Source organism: Arachis ipaensis, chromosome B10 (genome assembly GCF_059453495.1).
Source record: "Arachis ipaensis isolate K30076 ecotype BB chromosome B10, ASM5945349v1, whole genome shotgun sequence".
Taxonomy (NCBI): Eukaryota; Viridiplantae; Streptophyta; class Magnoliopsida; order Fabales; family Fabaceae; genus Arachis; species Arachis ipaensis.
Window position 1 is genome coordinate 6,986,635 of NC_142435.1, and position 17,127 is coordinate 7,003,761.

General features: G+C 28.0%; 2 protein-coding genes across 2 annotated transcripts; both read right to left on the bottom strand.

The window, feature by feature from the left end:
- Nucleotides 1-2,492: 2,492 nt before the first annotated feature.
- Nucleotides 2,493-3,466, bottom strand: LOC107623394 (pathogenesis-related protein 1). Its single transcript, XM_016325632.3, has one exon. It carries the CDS (start codon nt 3,279-3,281, stop codon nt 2,772-2,774), a length of 510 nt encoding a protein of 169 aa, XP_016181118.1. The 5' UTR covers nt 3,282-3,466; the 3' UTR covers nt 2,493-2,771.
- Nucleotides 3,467-7,592: 4,126 nt separating this feature from the next.
- LOC107623395 (pathogenesis-related protein 1) lies at nt 7,593-8,327 on the bottom strand. The gene has a single exon (XM_016325633.3). It carries the CDS (start codon nt 8,226-8,228, stop codon nt 7,728-7,730), a length of 501 nt encoding a protein of 166 aa, XP_016181119.1. The 5' UTR covers nt 8,229-8,327; the 3' UTR covers nt 7,593-7,727.
- Nucleotides 8,328-17,127: the final 8,800 nt, after the last annotated feature.

Here is a 17,127-nt window from a genome sequence, read left to right on the forward strand (position 1 = left end):
AAATCTATTCTCATGAGGCATTATAATTTATAATTGTGCAGTTTTATGTGATTTCTAATGATGTTTGAGTTTGAATTTTGTTATGCACTTGTTTGTAATTTTTTATCAAAACACCAATTTGGTTAAAAATTCAGTTGTTATCAATTGTTTGGTATATTTTTAAGAAGGACATACCATATTTTATTGAGTGATTTAAATGAAATGGTTTATTCATATTGGTTTTGAACATAAATGATTACATGCATCATCACTCTCACTTATGTGTGTATATCTTTTTGTGATTTTACAATGTGTTTCCAATAATAAGTGATGTTTCTATTTTAGGTTATTGATCATAGTTATTCTTATGTATTTATGGGATCATAGTTCTATATATCACTTAATTCCTTTGGTTGGTTTTTTTTATTTGCGTTCGATTGCAGGTTGTGGAAGTGATTGATCTAAAAACTGATGAGACGCAACATGATCATATTATTGAGTTGGATTTAGTTTATCATTCACTGAATTCAAGTATGTTTGGATTTGTTGCAGTTAGATATAAGTGATTAAGTTATAATAGACATGCTATAACATTACTAAATCCTACTTAATTATGTCATATTCCATAATGTAAATTTATCACAAAGTGTAAATTTTTTCAATTATAAAACATATGCCGTTAGTATCATGAATATGTGATTAAGGAGAAGTTTAACCCAAAAGTGTTATGCGTTGTGGTCAATGACGAATAATCCAAATGTTCATTTCACTATGTTAGCAGATGATTATTTCTATTCATACGTGGATGGTTATTTAAGTAATCACATGTTAAATATACTGTCTTTCAGTTTAATATGGATTCGGATGGTTACTTTCATAGACAAAATGTATGGTTATTTTTGCCGCCTGGTAAGTATGTCATGATTAAAAGATATTCTACCAATACATTTAGATAAGTTCAGAAAATGAATGAGCAATCACATGTTAATCTTCATCAAGTCTCATGAACAAAATCTCAATACTCCAACTAGGAAATTAGCTCAACAAGCATTTTGTATTGGAAAAAAAATTTCCGTTTATAGATATAATAAACTGGATGGTCAATTTCATATGGAATTGGATGGTTACTTTTATAGACAAAATAGATGGTTATTTTTTATGTCTGGTATCGACGGCTAAGAGGTAATGAGGGAGTTGCGGTGTCAGTCAGCGGCGTTGTGGTGGGATGGTTATCGGAGCTCGCGAGGAAGATGGTGAGAGGTGTGCCGTCGTTCACAAAAAAGGGATTGGATAAAATTTGAAATAAGGATTGGAATGTTAGAATTAAAGTGAAACTGAAGGGTTTTGTTATATTAGGGTAAAAATTGGGTACATTTTCAATTTTAATTTAAATTGGGCCAAATAAACAGCTTATTATACACATTGTATAGATACTCTATTGATTTTTTAGCGGGATTCTTTAATTTATAAACAGGGTGATTGATTATGAAATTGGGGTTCTTATACATTCAATACCAGTGAATGATGAGGACAAATCTATGGCGTTGATATTGGATAGATGAGTCCAATGAGTTGTTGATTTCTCTTGGGCAATAGATGTCACTTATTTAAGCTCTGTAAACGATCATGATGAAACAGAACAATGACCACAAGAATATACGAATTGGAACAAAACTCAACATAATTTTGGACATGGCGGTTAAAATATAATTAGTATTATTTAGTATATCTGAATATTTATTATAGAAGATTACGTCTTTATTATTATGATTCTCTTAGTACCTATAAATACCAGATAACTTGAAAAGACAACTTGAACACACTCAATAATATATAAATCATTTTTCTAATTTAGTCTCTTATTTCTAACATGTTATCTATCAGAGCCATGGTATCCTCCTTATCTTGAAGAGAATGTTATTTTTCTTGCGGTGAAATCACCGTAGTTTTTGCAATTTTTTTTCCTATACCATTTTTCATTACCTTTTGTCACTCCTTTAATACTTTTTCACCTCATCGACTAGCATGTTTTCTCTGTCTTGTATTTTTCCGAGTCGAATGATCAAACACCATTGTCATCCGCTACTTACCTATTTTTATGAAAAAATCATATAGTTTTCGCTCTCTTTTAGCAGTTCCGTCTGCGTTTCATCTGTATTTCCTTGTGGCAATTTTGTCTACGTTTCTTTCCAGCAGTTCCGTCTGCGCTTCTTCTAGACAAGCGGCAGTTCCGTCTGCGCTTCCTTCAAACTAGCGGCAGTTCCGTCTGCGCTTCCTTCAGACAAGTGGTAGTTTCATCTGCGCTTTATTATTACGATTCTCTTAGTACCTATAAATACCCTTTTATATTGTATCATTTTCAGACAACTTAAACACACTCAATAATATTCAAATCATTTCTCTAGTTTAGTCTCTTATTTTTAACAATGGCAAAAACCAAATGAAAAATGAACAAAATTGAAAGATAATGTTGGATATGATGATACTAAAGAGGGAGAGAGAATGCGCTGAAATTTTCAAATTTCATGGTGCTTGTTACTACTTGCTTAATTAATTCATAGCCAGTTTTGTTGAGTCACTTAGATCTTCAAGCGTAGCAATAGTGAATCAAAGAGGCAATGAAATTTCGCAGAAACTCAATCCATTGCCAAGTTTCGCAGTTCGCATAGAACCTAGATATTTCCCTATTCTGATGACAATAATAACAACCGATTGTTTTTTTAGTATACAACCGTTCTTAATTAACTTGAGGGAAAAATTAATAAGAGATAGAAGATGAGCACTACTAGTAACTAGTAAGGCCTTTGGTGAACATAATTTCCAGGAGGATGGTAGTTACAAGTAATGAAAGTGCCTCCATTATCGCAATTCACTTTGGCACATCCAAGCCGAATAGTGTTACTCCAAACAACTTGAGTGTAGTGACGGCACTCTCCGCCAACACATGAGTTTGAATCGTACTCATACTTGTCTTTCTCATCCACCCACATTCCCACTGCTTCGCTGCCTGCAAGATCACCACTGCTCCATGCAATGTTCTCGCCGTAACCCTCGTCGCCGCCACCGGAGTGGATCATTTCGCAGTCCCCTTGCCGTTCCGTTGCGTAGTTCTCGGCGAACGCCGCAACGTCGTCGTCCCAAACCAAATCGGCAACACCTGCCTCTGATCTTGCTGCGTTGTGAGCATCAAGATAGTCTTGCGGTGAATCTTGAGCATAGGCGGTTATATCAGCCACAATGCCTAACCCTAAAACACACAGGAGAGGAATAAATGAAATCTTGTGTAACCAAGAAATAACCATTTTGATTTTGAAATCAATGAAGAACGTGTTTGATGAAAAATGCTGGAGATGTTGCCAGGTATTTATAGGAAATCTTAACTTGCAAGTTGAAAGTGGGGTGGCACACTTGGCTTACAAGCATGGCTGCACTCCTTGTTGATTATGTTGCGAATCTGTACGAAAATATCTAACTGCCATATATGCAAGTTGATGTATGCTGCCTACTCTACTCGCCAACATGAGATGAAGAAAAGAAAGATGGTACTTAATTGCTAATGATATATGTCACTATGAACGTTGTGGAAAACTTATTATTAGCGCACTTTACACCAATTAGATACTCTTCTTGTGCTCATAAAGTTGAGCTTCACTTGTACAATGGGTGCCATACTTCCAAACATTTTATAAAAAAAATGAGTACATCTATATCAAAAGTCCAAACAATCCTGCTACGTTACCAACAGCATTTCTGTGAACTTCTGCCAACTTTGATTTATAACGGTATTTAATGAAAGTGTTTTTGTGGACGTGTCTAATAAAAATATTTTTTTTATGACTGTGTCTAATAGAAGTATCTTTATAAATGTATTTTCTGGATGTGTCTTTTTATACATATGTTTAAAATATAATAATTAATTATTGTTGATAATAAGTTGGCAGATAGTATATTAGTACCCTATACTTTTCCATATCAAAAACTATAACTCCTACTTTTTTTTTTCTATGTATTTTGTTAAGTAGACAATAATTTTTGTGAACAATGAGCTCTAAAATTAACCCAATAAATTAAAAAAATACTCCACTCCCAAATTACTTCCTAAAGTCTTGCATTAGGATAATCATCTGCACACCTACTAAATTGAACATCTGACATATTCATTATTCGCATTGTTTAATATTCTTATTGTTTACTTATACTTTTCTTTTTTCTATTTATTCTATTTTTTTCTTTTTTTTTTAATTTAACATGTTTAGACATTTGCTCCCACAAAATTTATTGGAAAAAAGTATTCAGACACTCATGCCAGGTTGAAAAAAATTTATGTGCAACTTAGAAAAAGTAGAACTTATTTCTTTGGTTACTGGGATAAAATTGAGAGTAAATTTTATCTTCAGTTATGAATAATATAAGATAATCTTGAGTTATAACGTAAATTTTGACAGTTCTTTCAAGTTATGTATCTCAAACTACAGTGGAGTTATAATATATATTCAGAACATGTACTTATTAGCTCACTTTACTTCAAGTGAAGATATTGCTCAACCTTATTGTCACGCATTTTCTCACACTTCCTTAACGTGGTTCCTATACATAATATAAGATAAGAAAATAAGAGACCTGTTAAATATACAAGTAGTGTAGCACTACGGAATTTAATTTGGGAAGGTAGGCGCACCAATTACACCAATTTACGGTCACTTTAGTTTATATGATCAATTATTCTTTGTCTCATCATGTATGTGTTGGACGAGACTAACCAATCAATGTGAGCTTAGGTGCCAAAATGCAAGCTTTCACATCCATGTGGTATGACACGGTAACAAGTTGAAAGTGAAAGGGCACATTGCAACACTCTCAAATTCATCAATGCCACTCTCTCCACTTTTCTCACCACTCTTGTCGTTTTCTGCATTTCACTTGTGCATTTTATTTTTGTTTTTATTTTCTAAAGATAAGATATTTTTATAAATTTGAAGAAAAAAATTACCATAAAAGATCAATCAATCTCGTTACGTAACTAATAAAAATTCTACCAATTTTTTGCCAACTCTTATTTATAATTGTATTTAATAAAAATATCTTTGTAGTTGTGTCTAATAAAAATATATTTTTTATGGTTATATCTAATAAAAATATCTTTATGAATGTGTCTCTTTATATATATCATTATTAATTGAAATTAAAATATATATAATAATTAATTATTATTGATAATAAATTAATAAATAGTATTTTAGTAACCTATATTTTTCCAAGATCAATAATAAATTAATAACATAGAAATGGGCATATATAATCAAGTAATTAATTGTGGTTGAATTTTCAGTAGCTATGATTCATGCTAGAAGCCGCCGGACTAATTAATTAACTAATGCTGTATATTAATCCATTTATATAAAGAATTAGACTTTGCACCACATCTAGAAATCAACAAGTAGAAGAAGAACAGTTGGAACTTAATTAAGGGGAATTAACTATTTAACTCTGGTTATTAAATAATATAATCTAATCCTTATTTTGACGACTTCAGTTCAAATTTGAGTCCGTCAATACTAATAATGCCTCTACTTATACCATAACATATTTTTCCAATAAGTAATCAGCACCGATTTTTCAGTAAGCTTATTTTCCTCCATTGGTTTGTTTGAATTTTTTGTTGTATAGAATTTTTTTTATATATTTATCTTATGCTAATTAATTCTTTTTTAGTAATGATTAAACCCTAAATCTTTCGATAAAAAATGTTCTAATATTGTTATGATATTATTTTTTTTTAATTTTAAAATAATAAAAAAATATAAATAGTTATATATATTCTTTCTTTGTTTAGATATATAGTTTGCGATTGCTTTTCCAATAAAATCTCACTTTTAATTACGAAATAAAATTCTAAAGTAGATGTTTGATATCAGGGGTAGAACTAGCCTGCCAAAGACCTTAAGCCTAACCAGAAAAAAAAAATTTTTTCAAACCCAATAAAATGTTATAAGTGAGATTTGAATTAATTTTATTTAAGAAATTATTATTGATTAATTGAATTATTATCATTTATTTATCAAATCTTTTTAATAAATATATGAAAAAAATTTATACCTTGTTAAATTTTAGACTTATTTAAATTTTAATTCAATGTAAATTTTTTATTTATTAATTAACAGACTTGTTAATAAATTTTAGGTTAGACTAAATTTTTGAACATGCTAAATTCAGCATCTAAACAAGGTTTTAACTTTTAATAAACCTACTGCCAAGATCACACTGCAATAATACATACAGACTTAGCTTTTTAAAATCTGGTCTGATCTGAATCTATTTTTATTCCTCAGTTGATAGATGCATCTTTTTCTCTTCATTTTTTTATTTTATTAATATTTTTTTTGTCATTTTTCAATTATTTGTTTGTGCAGTATAATTAAATGTTTATGGTCATATTATATTAGAAGTATTAATTTTGGTCTCTAAAATTTTGAGCGCTCATTAAAATATATAATTCATGACTTTTAAAAATAACTAAATTAATTCATAAATCTACAAATAGTGAATAAATATTCAATTGTCTCTAGTTCAACTTTCGTTAATACAATGTTAAAATAAAATCTCCAATATTAAAGTAACAAAATGATCAAATAAATGTGCCAAATTAATTATTTAAGATATAATATAATGCTGATATTTTAATATTTCATATTAGTACTATATTAAATGCAGTTAAATTAAGCTAAAAATAAAAGAAATTCATTATTTATAAATTCAGGAATTAATTTAATTATTTTTAAAAGTCCAAAACTATTTTAATGATCCATAGAATTCTAGAGACTAAAGTACTGGCCTATACCTCTATTACGTATAACACCTCTCGTTTAAAAATAATATGAAATGGGTTTACGGCCTTATAACCTAAACTCTAGATAATATAGATGCAAATTCCCTTAATTATTACCATTAGAAATTAATGATACTTGCTGGCTTGCTACTTAGAGGAACTACATTTGCTGAGTTTTTTTTTTCGTCTCTAAACTATCTTTCTAAACAAATATGCAAATATATTCAGTTCATAGATCGTATATATCATCGTATTCTCCAAATCTATGCCATGAGAAGAAACCTATAAATATAAGTATTTATTAGAAGCCACGAGAAAATAGCGCGATGACTTAGAGAAAAAATAAAAAATAATATTAAATATATATTAAAATCAGTTATCAAAATTAAATATATATTAATATAAAATATATATATTAAAATACAAAATAAATATTAAAAATAAATTAAATAATATATATTTATACATAAATATATATAACTAATTTTTGTAACAAATTTTAATGTACAAGCTACTTATCTATTAAAATTTAGTTTGTAGTCAGTATTTTTAAAATTTATTATTATTTAATTAATTTAAATCTAAATACTCATTCTTACGTATTAATTACTTAAAAAATAAATAAAAATATTTATTTTTTATTATTATTTTTTTTAAAAATTAAATAAAATACAATATTTAAAGAATATCTAATTGCATTGAAAAAATATAACCTACAACTTAAAAATCAATGGTAGTATAATTTAGTGTCTAACTAGAGGTGAATAAATATAATTAAAATAAAATATAACAAACATCATTATTATTATTAATGTTTCCTTATTTCTATTTAAAATTATATATTAAGCAGTTGCTAACAACTGCTTAATGGAAAGTGGAAACAAGCGATAATATAACATGCATGATGCATGTATGCAATCAGCTAGTAAGGTTTTCGGCCAACAATATTGCCACGGGGAGCATAGTTACAACTTATAACTGTTCCTCCATTATCACACCTCACTTTGGCACACCCAAGATGAATCGAGTTGCGCCAAACCACCTGAGTATAGTGGCCGCAAACCTTGCCGGAGTCACAAGAATTAGAGTTGTAGTGATAGTATTGCTTCTCCGCCACCCACAAGTTCACCGCGGCCGTGCCCGTAAGATCGCCGGTACTCCCTGCAAGGTTCTCTCCATAAGGACCCCCAGAGTGCACCAAGCTACAACTTCCTTTGAGTGTGTTAATATAGTTTTGTGCAAAAGAAGCAAGGGTTGCATTCCATGTCATTGGACCAACCCCAACTTGGGAACGGGCATTGTTGTGAGCGTTGATGTAGTCTTGGGGTGCGTCTTGTGCATAACAAACTTGTGATAATAATAATATGGTTAGGGTTATGGCAGCCATGAGAGGAAGCATTGTTGAGATCTTAGTCACACCCATGTTGTGATATTATTTCAAGATCAATATATTTTCTTATAGTACTAATATATGCATATATTATTTGTGTTCTAGGGTATATATATTAAGGGGTTTGATGACAATATTGGACTTAATATTGTGATCTATTTATTGTGATTTTCTCGTGGAAAATAATAAACACTAGTAGAATTTTCAAAATGGTAGTGTATACGGAGAGGACTTAGGAAAACTAACGTGAAAATTAATCAACTAATTATTTAGAAATTCTGGTACCTATCGAGTTGTTCGGTCGTTTAAACCAGTTGCAAGTTACGAACTATTTATCGTCAAAAAATTATTAACTAGTTGGTCATGGCTGCCACGTATACATCATCATCATCATCATGAATTAACGTTTGAGTATTGAATGGAATTTGTATGTTTGACTTCAAACGAAAAAAATGTAGATGAATAACCAGTTAAGTGATTATGGCATTTTTCCTTTTTTTTTTTTTTTTATTTCTTCCAAGAAGAAAAATCTTGCAACAATTTTTGTAAATGATGATCAAAATAAGTGCGATAAACTTTCACCATATTCTAAGAGCTACTCATAGTAAAGGTCTTAATAAGAAGAGAACCACTCAAATATTATACAAGTTATTTATGTCTTATCTATAAATGAAAAATCTTGTGAATTTGACATTTCTATAGCTAATTGAGTAAGTAGTAATTTAGAGCCATTCTAATAGAATATTTCGGAAGCTCATTTTTAATATTTTTAAAAAATAAATTAAAACAGAATTAAAATTTGTATTAAAATTAATAGATAAAATAAAATTGAACTAATATTAGAGAGACAGTATTATTTTGATAGAGTTTAATTTTCGGGAGACACTCAAACTCAAATAAAGACGTTGAAAACGTCTTTTTATAAAGATGTTTTTTTAATAATTAAAATTTAAAGTATATAATCGATTAAATTGTGTTATTTTTGTTAAAATTAGACTAAATAAATTAATTTGACTGAAAAATGAACTGGTCTGAATTAATATTATTTTTTATAGAAAATAACTACAATACCCTATTATAAAAAATGACTAAAATACTTCTATTATATATATTAATTTTGAGAATCTTAAATTTTAGTCTTTTATTTTTCTCCCGTAGGATTAGGACTTAGAATTTTTAAAATTAATATATATATATATAATAATAATAATAATAATAATAATAAGAGTATTTTAATTATTCTCTATAATAAGGGTATTGTAGTCATTTTTATAAAAAAATCATATTAATTTATACCAGTTCAAGATTTGATTCATCATTTTTTCGGTTAAATCAATTTGTCTAGCCTAATTTTAACAAAAATAACATGATTTAATCGATTATATATGTTAAATTTTAATTATTAAAAAACATCTTTAAAAAAAGACGTTTTAGGCGTCTTTATCTGAGTGGCTCCCTTAATTTTCGTATACTGATAGTGTAAAACGTTTTATATCATCGTACAATTACATTCATTTTTTTGGATGATGATTCACGCAATCAATGTAAAAAATAATTATTTTTATTGATATAGCGTTACGTAATTAGATGTACGTATAAAATTATTTTATATAATAAAAATACATCAAAATTAAATTTTAAAAAATAAATAAAAAATTTATTATTTATATAATTATTTTGATAAAATAATTAAAAATAATATAAAAATAAAATTAAATATTAAATATTAAATAACAAATTTTATATTTAATTTTAAATTACTATTTATAATAATAATCTCACAAATATAATATGATATTTTGTCGGATTGAAATAATATTAGTTATTGTTAGAATATATATATAGTTTAATAAATGAAAAATCTTTCTTACACGTAAACCCCAATCCAGCCAATTTTTCATTAAGGAATGGCTTTGGGCGGTGGCTCATGAATACTTACAGATATTTACTATACTCCATATGAGTTGTCCTTGTATATGGAGTATAGTAAAGGGACCAATTAATTAAATTAAATTACTATTATCAATGTATGTTAGCATATATGCGATTTTAATTCTGGTACTGACTTGATCAAAATTTCCATGTTTTTCGCAAAGAAAAAGTAATGGAGAATATTAAATAATATGAATAATAGATGGCCAATTCTATCGTACAGATGTTAATGATACAGATTCAAGGACTGAGTGACAAGTGGCACGGCGCTCTTTACTGGGGGACAAGCTTGCCAGAGATCTCTACAGCTTGTCGGGCTTGCTTGATGGAGCCACGGCTAGGGGGAGAAAGAGCTACCGTGCAAATCTCGTAATGTGTCTAGGAAAGTAGTGGGCTTGGTTCTTTATTTTTTTTTTTGTCATTGGGAGTGGACTCCTTTATACAACTCTGTATATGGATTGTGCTTATCTTGATAGTGGGTTTAGGGAGAAGTGGAATAAAGTTGGTAGGATTGAAATTTATAGTGTATAGATAAAAAAAAAAAAAAAAAAAAAGAAATTATACTGTTGTATCTGTGTGTAGAGTTTCTGATATGGCCGAAACGAACATTAATGATTACTATTATCTTCTTGTGCATGTTTATAGAAGAAAATAATTGATTCAAAATTTTTGAAAAAATTAATGTTCGCATGTATTTGGATAATATGTTTTTTTCTAATAAAATTTTAAGAATGAAAATAAATTGGTAACAATATATTTTATTTTAATAAATTAGAAATGTTAAGCTTAAGAAATTAAAAAGGCTATAATGAAATTTGTGTTAAAAAATATTTGTATTTCATATTAATTATTGAAATACAAAATAAGCTTTTTTGAGAACTAAAATATCTTATGACAATTATTAATTTCTTGAAAAAAGTAACTTTTAGTCAAGTTAAATGTATAAAAAAAAGTTGACTGGTTGACTGGTTCTGTATTTTTTTATGAGTAATGCTAGGGAACCAAAAGGGTATTAGCCAAAAATCAGTTAAATATTTCTGAGTGAATCTAAAATCTCTACGAGTTAATATACATGGATGTTTCTTCTGCTAAGTATCAGAATGTTTCTTTTTCATATTAAATGGATGTTCTTTTATATATTTTTCGAATTTTTTTTGTATTACAAATGTGAATGTCTCTATTTCTTTAAAAATTTCATAATTTTTTTTAAATTTTATAGATATTTAATTATTTTTGCTAAAATATAACTGCATATTTCTTTTGTTAAGTATTAGGGTATTTTTTTCATATTAAATGAATATTTTTTATATTTCTGTAATTGTTCAAGGACTCCTTTTGACTAAGATCAAGTGTGTAGTTTGCAGTCTCTTTAATCATCAAAACGACATTTAATATCCTAAAACGCTGAGCCAAACTTTGTTGAACTGGTTACAAGGTAGGATGGTGGTTAATTGGGCCAGGTTGTTGATTGGGATTATAAACCGGCTTCTGTTGGATAGGAGGGGTACCTTGGCCTTGAACAGGTGAAGCCATATGTAGTCTCTGTAATTACTTCCGGTCGAAGGAGTTAGTGGAGGTGACGAAGATGTGTAGGGAGATGAAGAGGATGGTGCCGAAGATATTGGAGGTGGAGGTTGATCCGAAGGGAGGGCCAGGGATAGTGGAGGCCGCAATGAGGGTTTATGCGGAAAAGGAGAGTGTGGTGGAGGTGTTGCAAGTGATGCAGGGAATAGAGGCGGCAATGAAGAGATCCTTCTTCGGATACAAGCAGGTTGTAACGGCGGTGATGGAGAGTGCTGAGGCTGGCGGGAACCGAGTTGGTTCCGGCGACTCGCTGATAGAAGAGGAGTGGGTCGCGGTGGGGAGGCGGAGAGGGTCTGACGGTGAGGGAGAGGTCTGTGTGTGTGATTCTTGGAGGTGGGTAGGTTAATGTGAGATAGAAGAGGAACATTTTTATAGGTTTTAATTAGGTTTACTTAATCTTTTAAATTTTTTAAAATTTGAATTTAAAAAATTTAAAATTAATTAATTATTAATATAAATTAATGTGATTTTGTTTAGTTTTTGGCTAGTAACCTTTTGGTTCTATATACTTTTCCTTTTTTTATACAATAATAATGATAATCATGATAAGAATAATAATAGTAATAAAAATAATAAAAATTAGAAATAGATAGTAATAATGTTAAAAAAGAAGTAATAATAAGACAGTAAAAGAGTATAAATGAAAGACAAAAAAATATTTTAAAAAAATTGGCACAATTAAGGTCTTAACATATTGAATGACTATTTTATAATAATATCAATATGAACCTAATTAATTGCTTGTTTATTAACTAATTATTGGAAGACATGATTTATGTTTTTAATTCTGTAGGATTCGTTTTTTCTTCTAGAGTTATATTATTTTAGCATGACGAATAAGACAAAAACTCATTCTATACTCTTAAATTTTTATATATAATGTGTCCTTGTATAAGAATTTGACTATTCTAACGATGTGGTGAATAAGATAAAAATTTATACTAACTTTAACATATAGTTGTAAGAGATTGACCAGTTTAACCAAAAAATCAATGAATTAGATTGCTAATCAGTTCGGTCTATTTTTTGATCGTTTAAAGATAAGAACCGATAAAAATCAGTCTAACTAAATCATTTGAGAGAAAATTTTAAAATTGATGAAAATGTAGTTTAAACTTAGATCTTTTTTATAACTACATGCCTATGAAGTACGGACACTTCACTGAGTTATCGTATCCGCGTGTCAGACACATTTTGGACACGATACTTACCGACACTCGTCTGACACGAGTGTTTGTTGTGTCCAACCGCGTCTTAATGAAAAATAAAAAATTTTTCTCCGGACACGCCTGGACACACCTATATACCATCACGTGTCCGCGTATCCAGTCTTATTCTTAACTCTGCCTACAATTTACATATTATCAATTCAATTCAATTCAATTCAGTACACCTCTGTCTATTTAATTCAATTCAAATTAGCAATTGTATTCCATTCAATTCGATTCAAAATTGAATAATTCAAACTTTGTCAGTTTGATTCATTTCAGAAGAGTAATCCAAATTGCTCTCCTGATTTGAAGTTGAGTCATTTGTTGTTTCGATTCAAAAGTGCAGATCGAAGAAGAAAACGAAGAAGACTAGGAAGAAGATAAATGCAACCAGATCGAAATAAGAAAACGAGAAGATGAACGCGACCAGAGGAGAACAACGAAGGCAATGCAGATCAATAAGGAAGAACGCGAGTGAAGAAGGAGGCTTACGTTGCAGGAGAAGATTTACGTTGAGCAAAATTTTAGGTTGCAGCACGCTATATATAGCACATGTATGACAAACGAGTGAGGGGTGGGGGATGCGCGTGTGGAGGAAATTACTTTATTAACAACCATATAAAAAATACATGGATGCAGAGCTTTTCCATTTTTTTAATTATATCCTTAATATTTAGTTTTAATTTTATTGTTGACGTTTCAATATATTTCAATTACACTAGTAGATTGAATAACAGTAGTTATGAATGATTAATCATATTAATTATTTGATTTGGCTAAAATAATATTAAATTATTTAATAAATAATGAATAAAAAATATAATAAAAAAATTTCATTTAAATTTTTTCTTACTATGTTTTATATATGAGAAATTAGAATGTGCTTTATACCTTTTTTCTCTCTTTTTTATATCTCTCTCTTTTATATTTCTGATATTATTTTTATAATTTATTTATTTTTTGATTTTATTTAACTAAAATTTTCTATGATTTTGTTTTATGTTATTTTTTATGTATTTTGATTAATAATTCTTAAGGGTATTATTATTTTGTTTATTAATATTTCAATTTTTTTTAAAACTTAATTAATAAGTTTTTTTCATAATATTTTTTTTGAAATTTTTTAATAAATATCTTAATTTTTTCTATTATCTTTTATAATCATTGATCATACTAATTTTTATCGATTACACGCATAGTTTTTTCTGTCTTTTTCTACATCTTTTAATTGCTTTTTTTTACCAATAAATCTTAGTTATAATTCAATCCTTTTATACCGAAGATATATAGTCGAAAGAAAAATTAGAAAGATGAGATATTTTCGATATATCTTGCAACTCAATTTCATGTTTTGTTACTTCTCTATGTGAATTTTTTTTAAATAAAATTAATTAATTAATTTATCTCTAAAATAAATTAAATTAACTTTATTTATGAATATATATATATTTGTTTGGAATTGTTTCGTTTGATTCTTGTTTGACAATCGACTACAAATGTTGATCAAGTTTATATCAAAAAATCTTAATTCAGAGAATATATACAACTTCTCTATAAAAATGAGTTCGACCCGAGACTTATTCATTTAGTTTCTCTTTTTGTATGGATATGTTGACGAATTTAAGATATAAAAAACTATTTTATGTTATTTTGCATATAGTAATTTGAAATAATTATTTGTAATATAGTAATAATTATTGTTTTGATATTGTTATTATATTTATTAAGATAATATTCAATGTAAGATGCAAATTAAAAGATGGAATATAGTGTTTCTGAAAAATAATTATTTTTGAAAATTTAATTAAAAAAATCCCAATTATTCTAATTTATTATTTGATTGTTACATGATGTGTCATCTAATTTTTCTAAATTAATATTTTATCGTTAGTAATGTTATGTGATCAAGTCATTTTAACAATTAAGTATTAATTTGTTTGAAGCAAAATTATCAAAAATGATTTGAAATATTATTTGTGTATGTTCATTCCCTAATTAAAATAAAATAAATTGAGTTAATATTAAATTAGCTTGATCTTTATCAATTTTTTTTTAAATTGTAATGTTCGAACAAATTTAAAGAAACGTCTTAATTGTTATTTTAAAACATTATTCTTAATTTATATGTACAATTATTTGGTTCTAAAAAATTAAAAATACTATAAAGGATACTTTAATAATAAATTTCATTTAATAAAAAGAACTGTCTCTGTTTTTTAGCATCTCATCTATGTCTAATAATGTTCTCCCTCCAACCATGCTAGTTGTGCTTTCTTCCAGCACATTCATTTTTTTCCTCCATTATCTATAGGCCATATAATAAATTATAAAAGATCAAACCATCACGTTACTCAACAGCCAATTAGGTTCGATTCTCAAAGCTGGCGCTGATGAAAAGCAACACACTAAAAATCCCATTTGGCTCAGCTGAGCCTTCGAGGAGCGCCCACATATATTGCTGACACTCTGTTTCATTCTGCAAAAGAAAGATAACAGATGTCAAAATAAGATACATTGAAAAGAAATATATGTATATCTGTATAAATTTAGATCTGTACCATAGAGTGACCCATAATAAATATATTGAATGTTTAATTTAATAGGTATACAGATGATTATGTTTATTATTTTTAATTAAATAATTATTTCTTTTGATTTGATTTATTCAATTAATAATGATTGAATATTTAATTTATTAAATATACAAATAATTATTTTAATATTAAAATTTAAAAAATAATTTAAAAATAAAATATTTTTTATTTTATTAGATTAATTATAAAATTCATAATTCACATTATTTACAAAAAAAAATATTATCTACCTAATAAAATCGATTGGTAAAAATCTCCGGACGGTCTTATTACTTTTCTTAAATAGCGACTTAGTATATAAGGATGACTATTCAAGTTGGAAGAAAAATACTCAAAATGATAAAATGATAAGAGTAATAGCCAAATATATGGGAACTTAGCATCGATAGTTACGGATGCAGATTATTGAAGAATGCAGATAGTGGAAGACTTCCATAGTTAACTTGCACTAGTCAGCCGCAAATCACGGGAGTAACTAAATTAAACTAGAGAATTTTATCTAGAAGTTAATATTATTTATTTTATATTTAACATCTTTTTTTTTTTTTTTTACCAAAGATAGGAGACTCGAACCCACAACCTCTTAATTGAGTATGGGGAGACTATGCCATTTGAGCTATAACTCATTGGCTAAAAATTTGAAAGATAGGAGACTCCCCATACTCAATTAAGAGGTCGCGGGTTCGAGTCTCCTATCTTTTCAAATTTGCCAATGAGTTATAGCTCAAATGGCATAGACTCTCCACACTTAATTAAGAGGTTGCGGGTTCGAGTCACATATCTTTCCAAATTTTACCAATGAGTTATAGCTCAAATGGCATAGACTCTCCACATTTAATTATTTTATATTTAACACTTGCTTGAATAATCCACCAAAAACAAATTGATTTTATGGTATTTGAAATGTGAAACGATATTAGACACTTTTGTTTTATTGAATTCTTACTATTCCTTAATTTTATTTTCAAAATTTTGTTATATACTGTGCCTATTGAATTACCTATTAGTTCAAAAGGAGTTAGTTATGCACTTATACTATTAGTGTATATTAGGGAGATAAAAAATAGCTAAAATTTATTTTATTTAATATTTTTTAATTATTATAATAATTAATAAATATTAAATAAGATAAGTTATAATTATTTTTTATTAATATTTTTTTCTTACCAAACATTTTCATAGTCTTTATCTGTTATATTTAAAATTTGATATAACTCAATAAGAAACGAGTCCTCGTATAGATATAATTGAGTAATTTTTAACTAATCCTTTTATAAATACAATTAATTTTCACATACAAGCCTTTTCACTTTACAAGTCTAATAAGTTCTCAATATCTCTTATCTCTAAAACGCGCCTTTTATGGCACGTATGTTTCACGCGCCTCCTTAACAGATTTTTCAATCAATCAACGCGCGAATATATAACTTTCTTTTTTGAAAATATTTCATTTCCTTTTTCGAATTTCTTCTGCGTTTTCTTACCTTCTCTCTTCGATCTCTTTCGTGCGTTTCTCTATGCTTTTTCCTTCGCCGTTTATGTAAGTTTCTCTCTCTGTTCTCTTTCTTCGTTTTTCTCGTTTTCCATTGTTTTTGAAATCAAGCTCTGAAA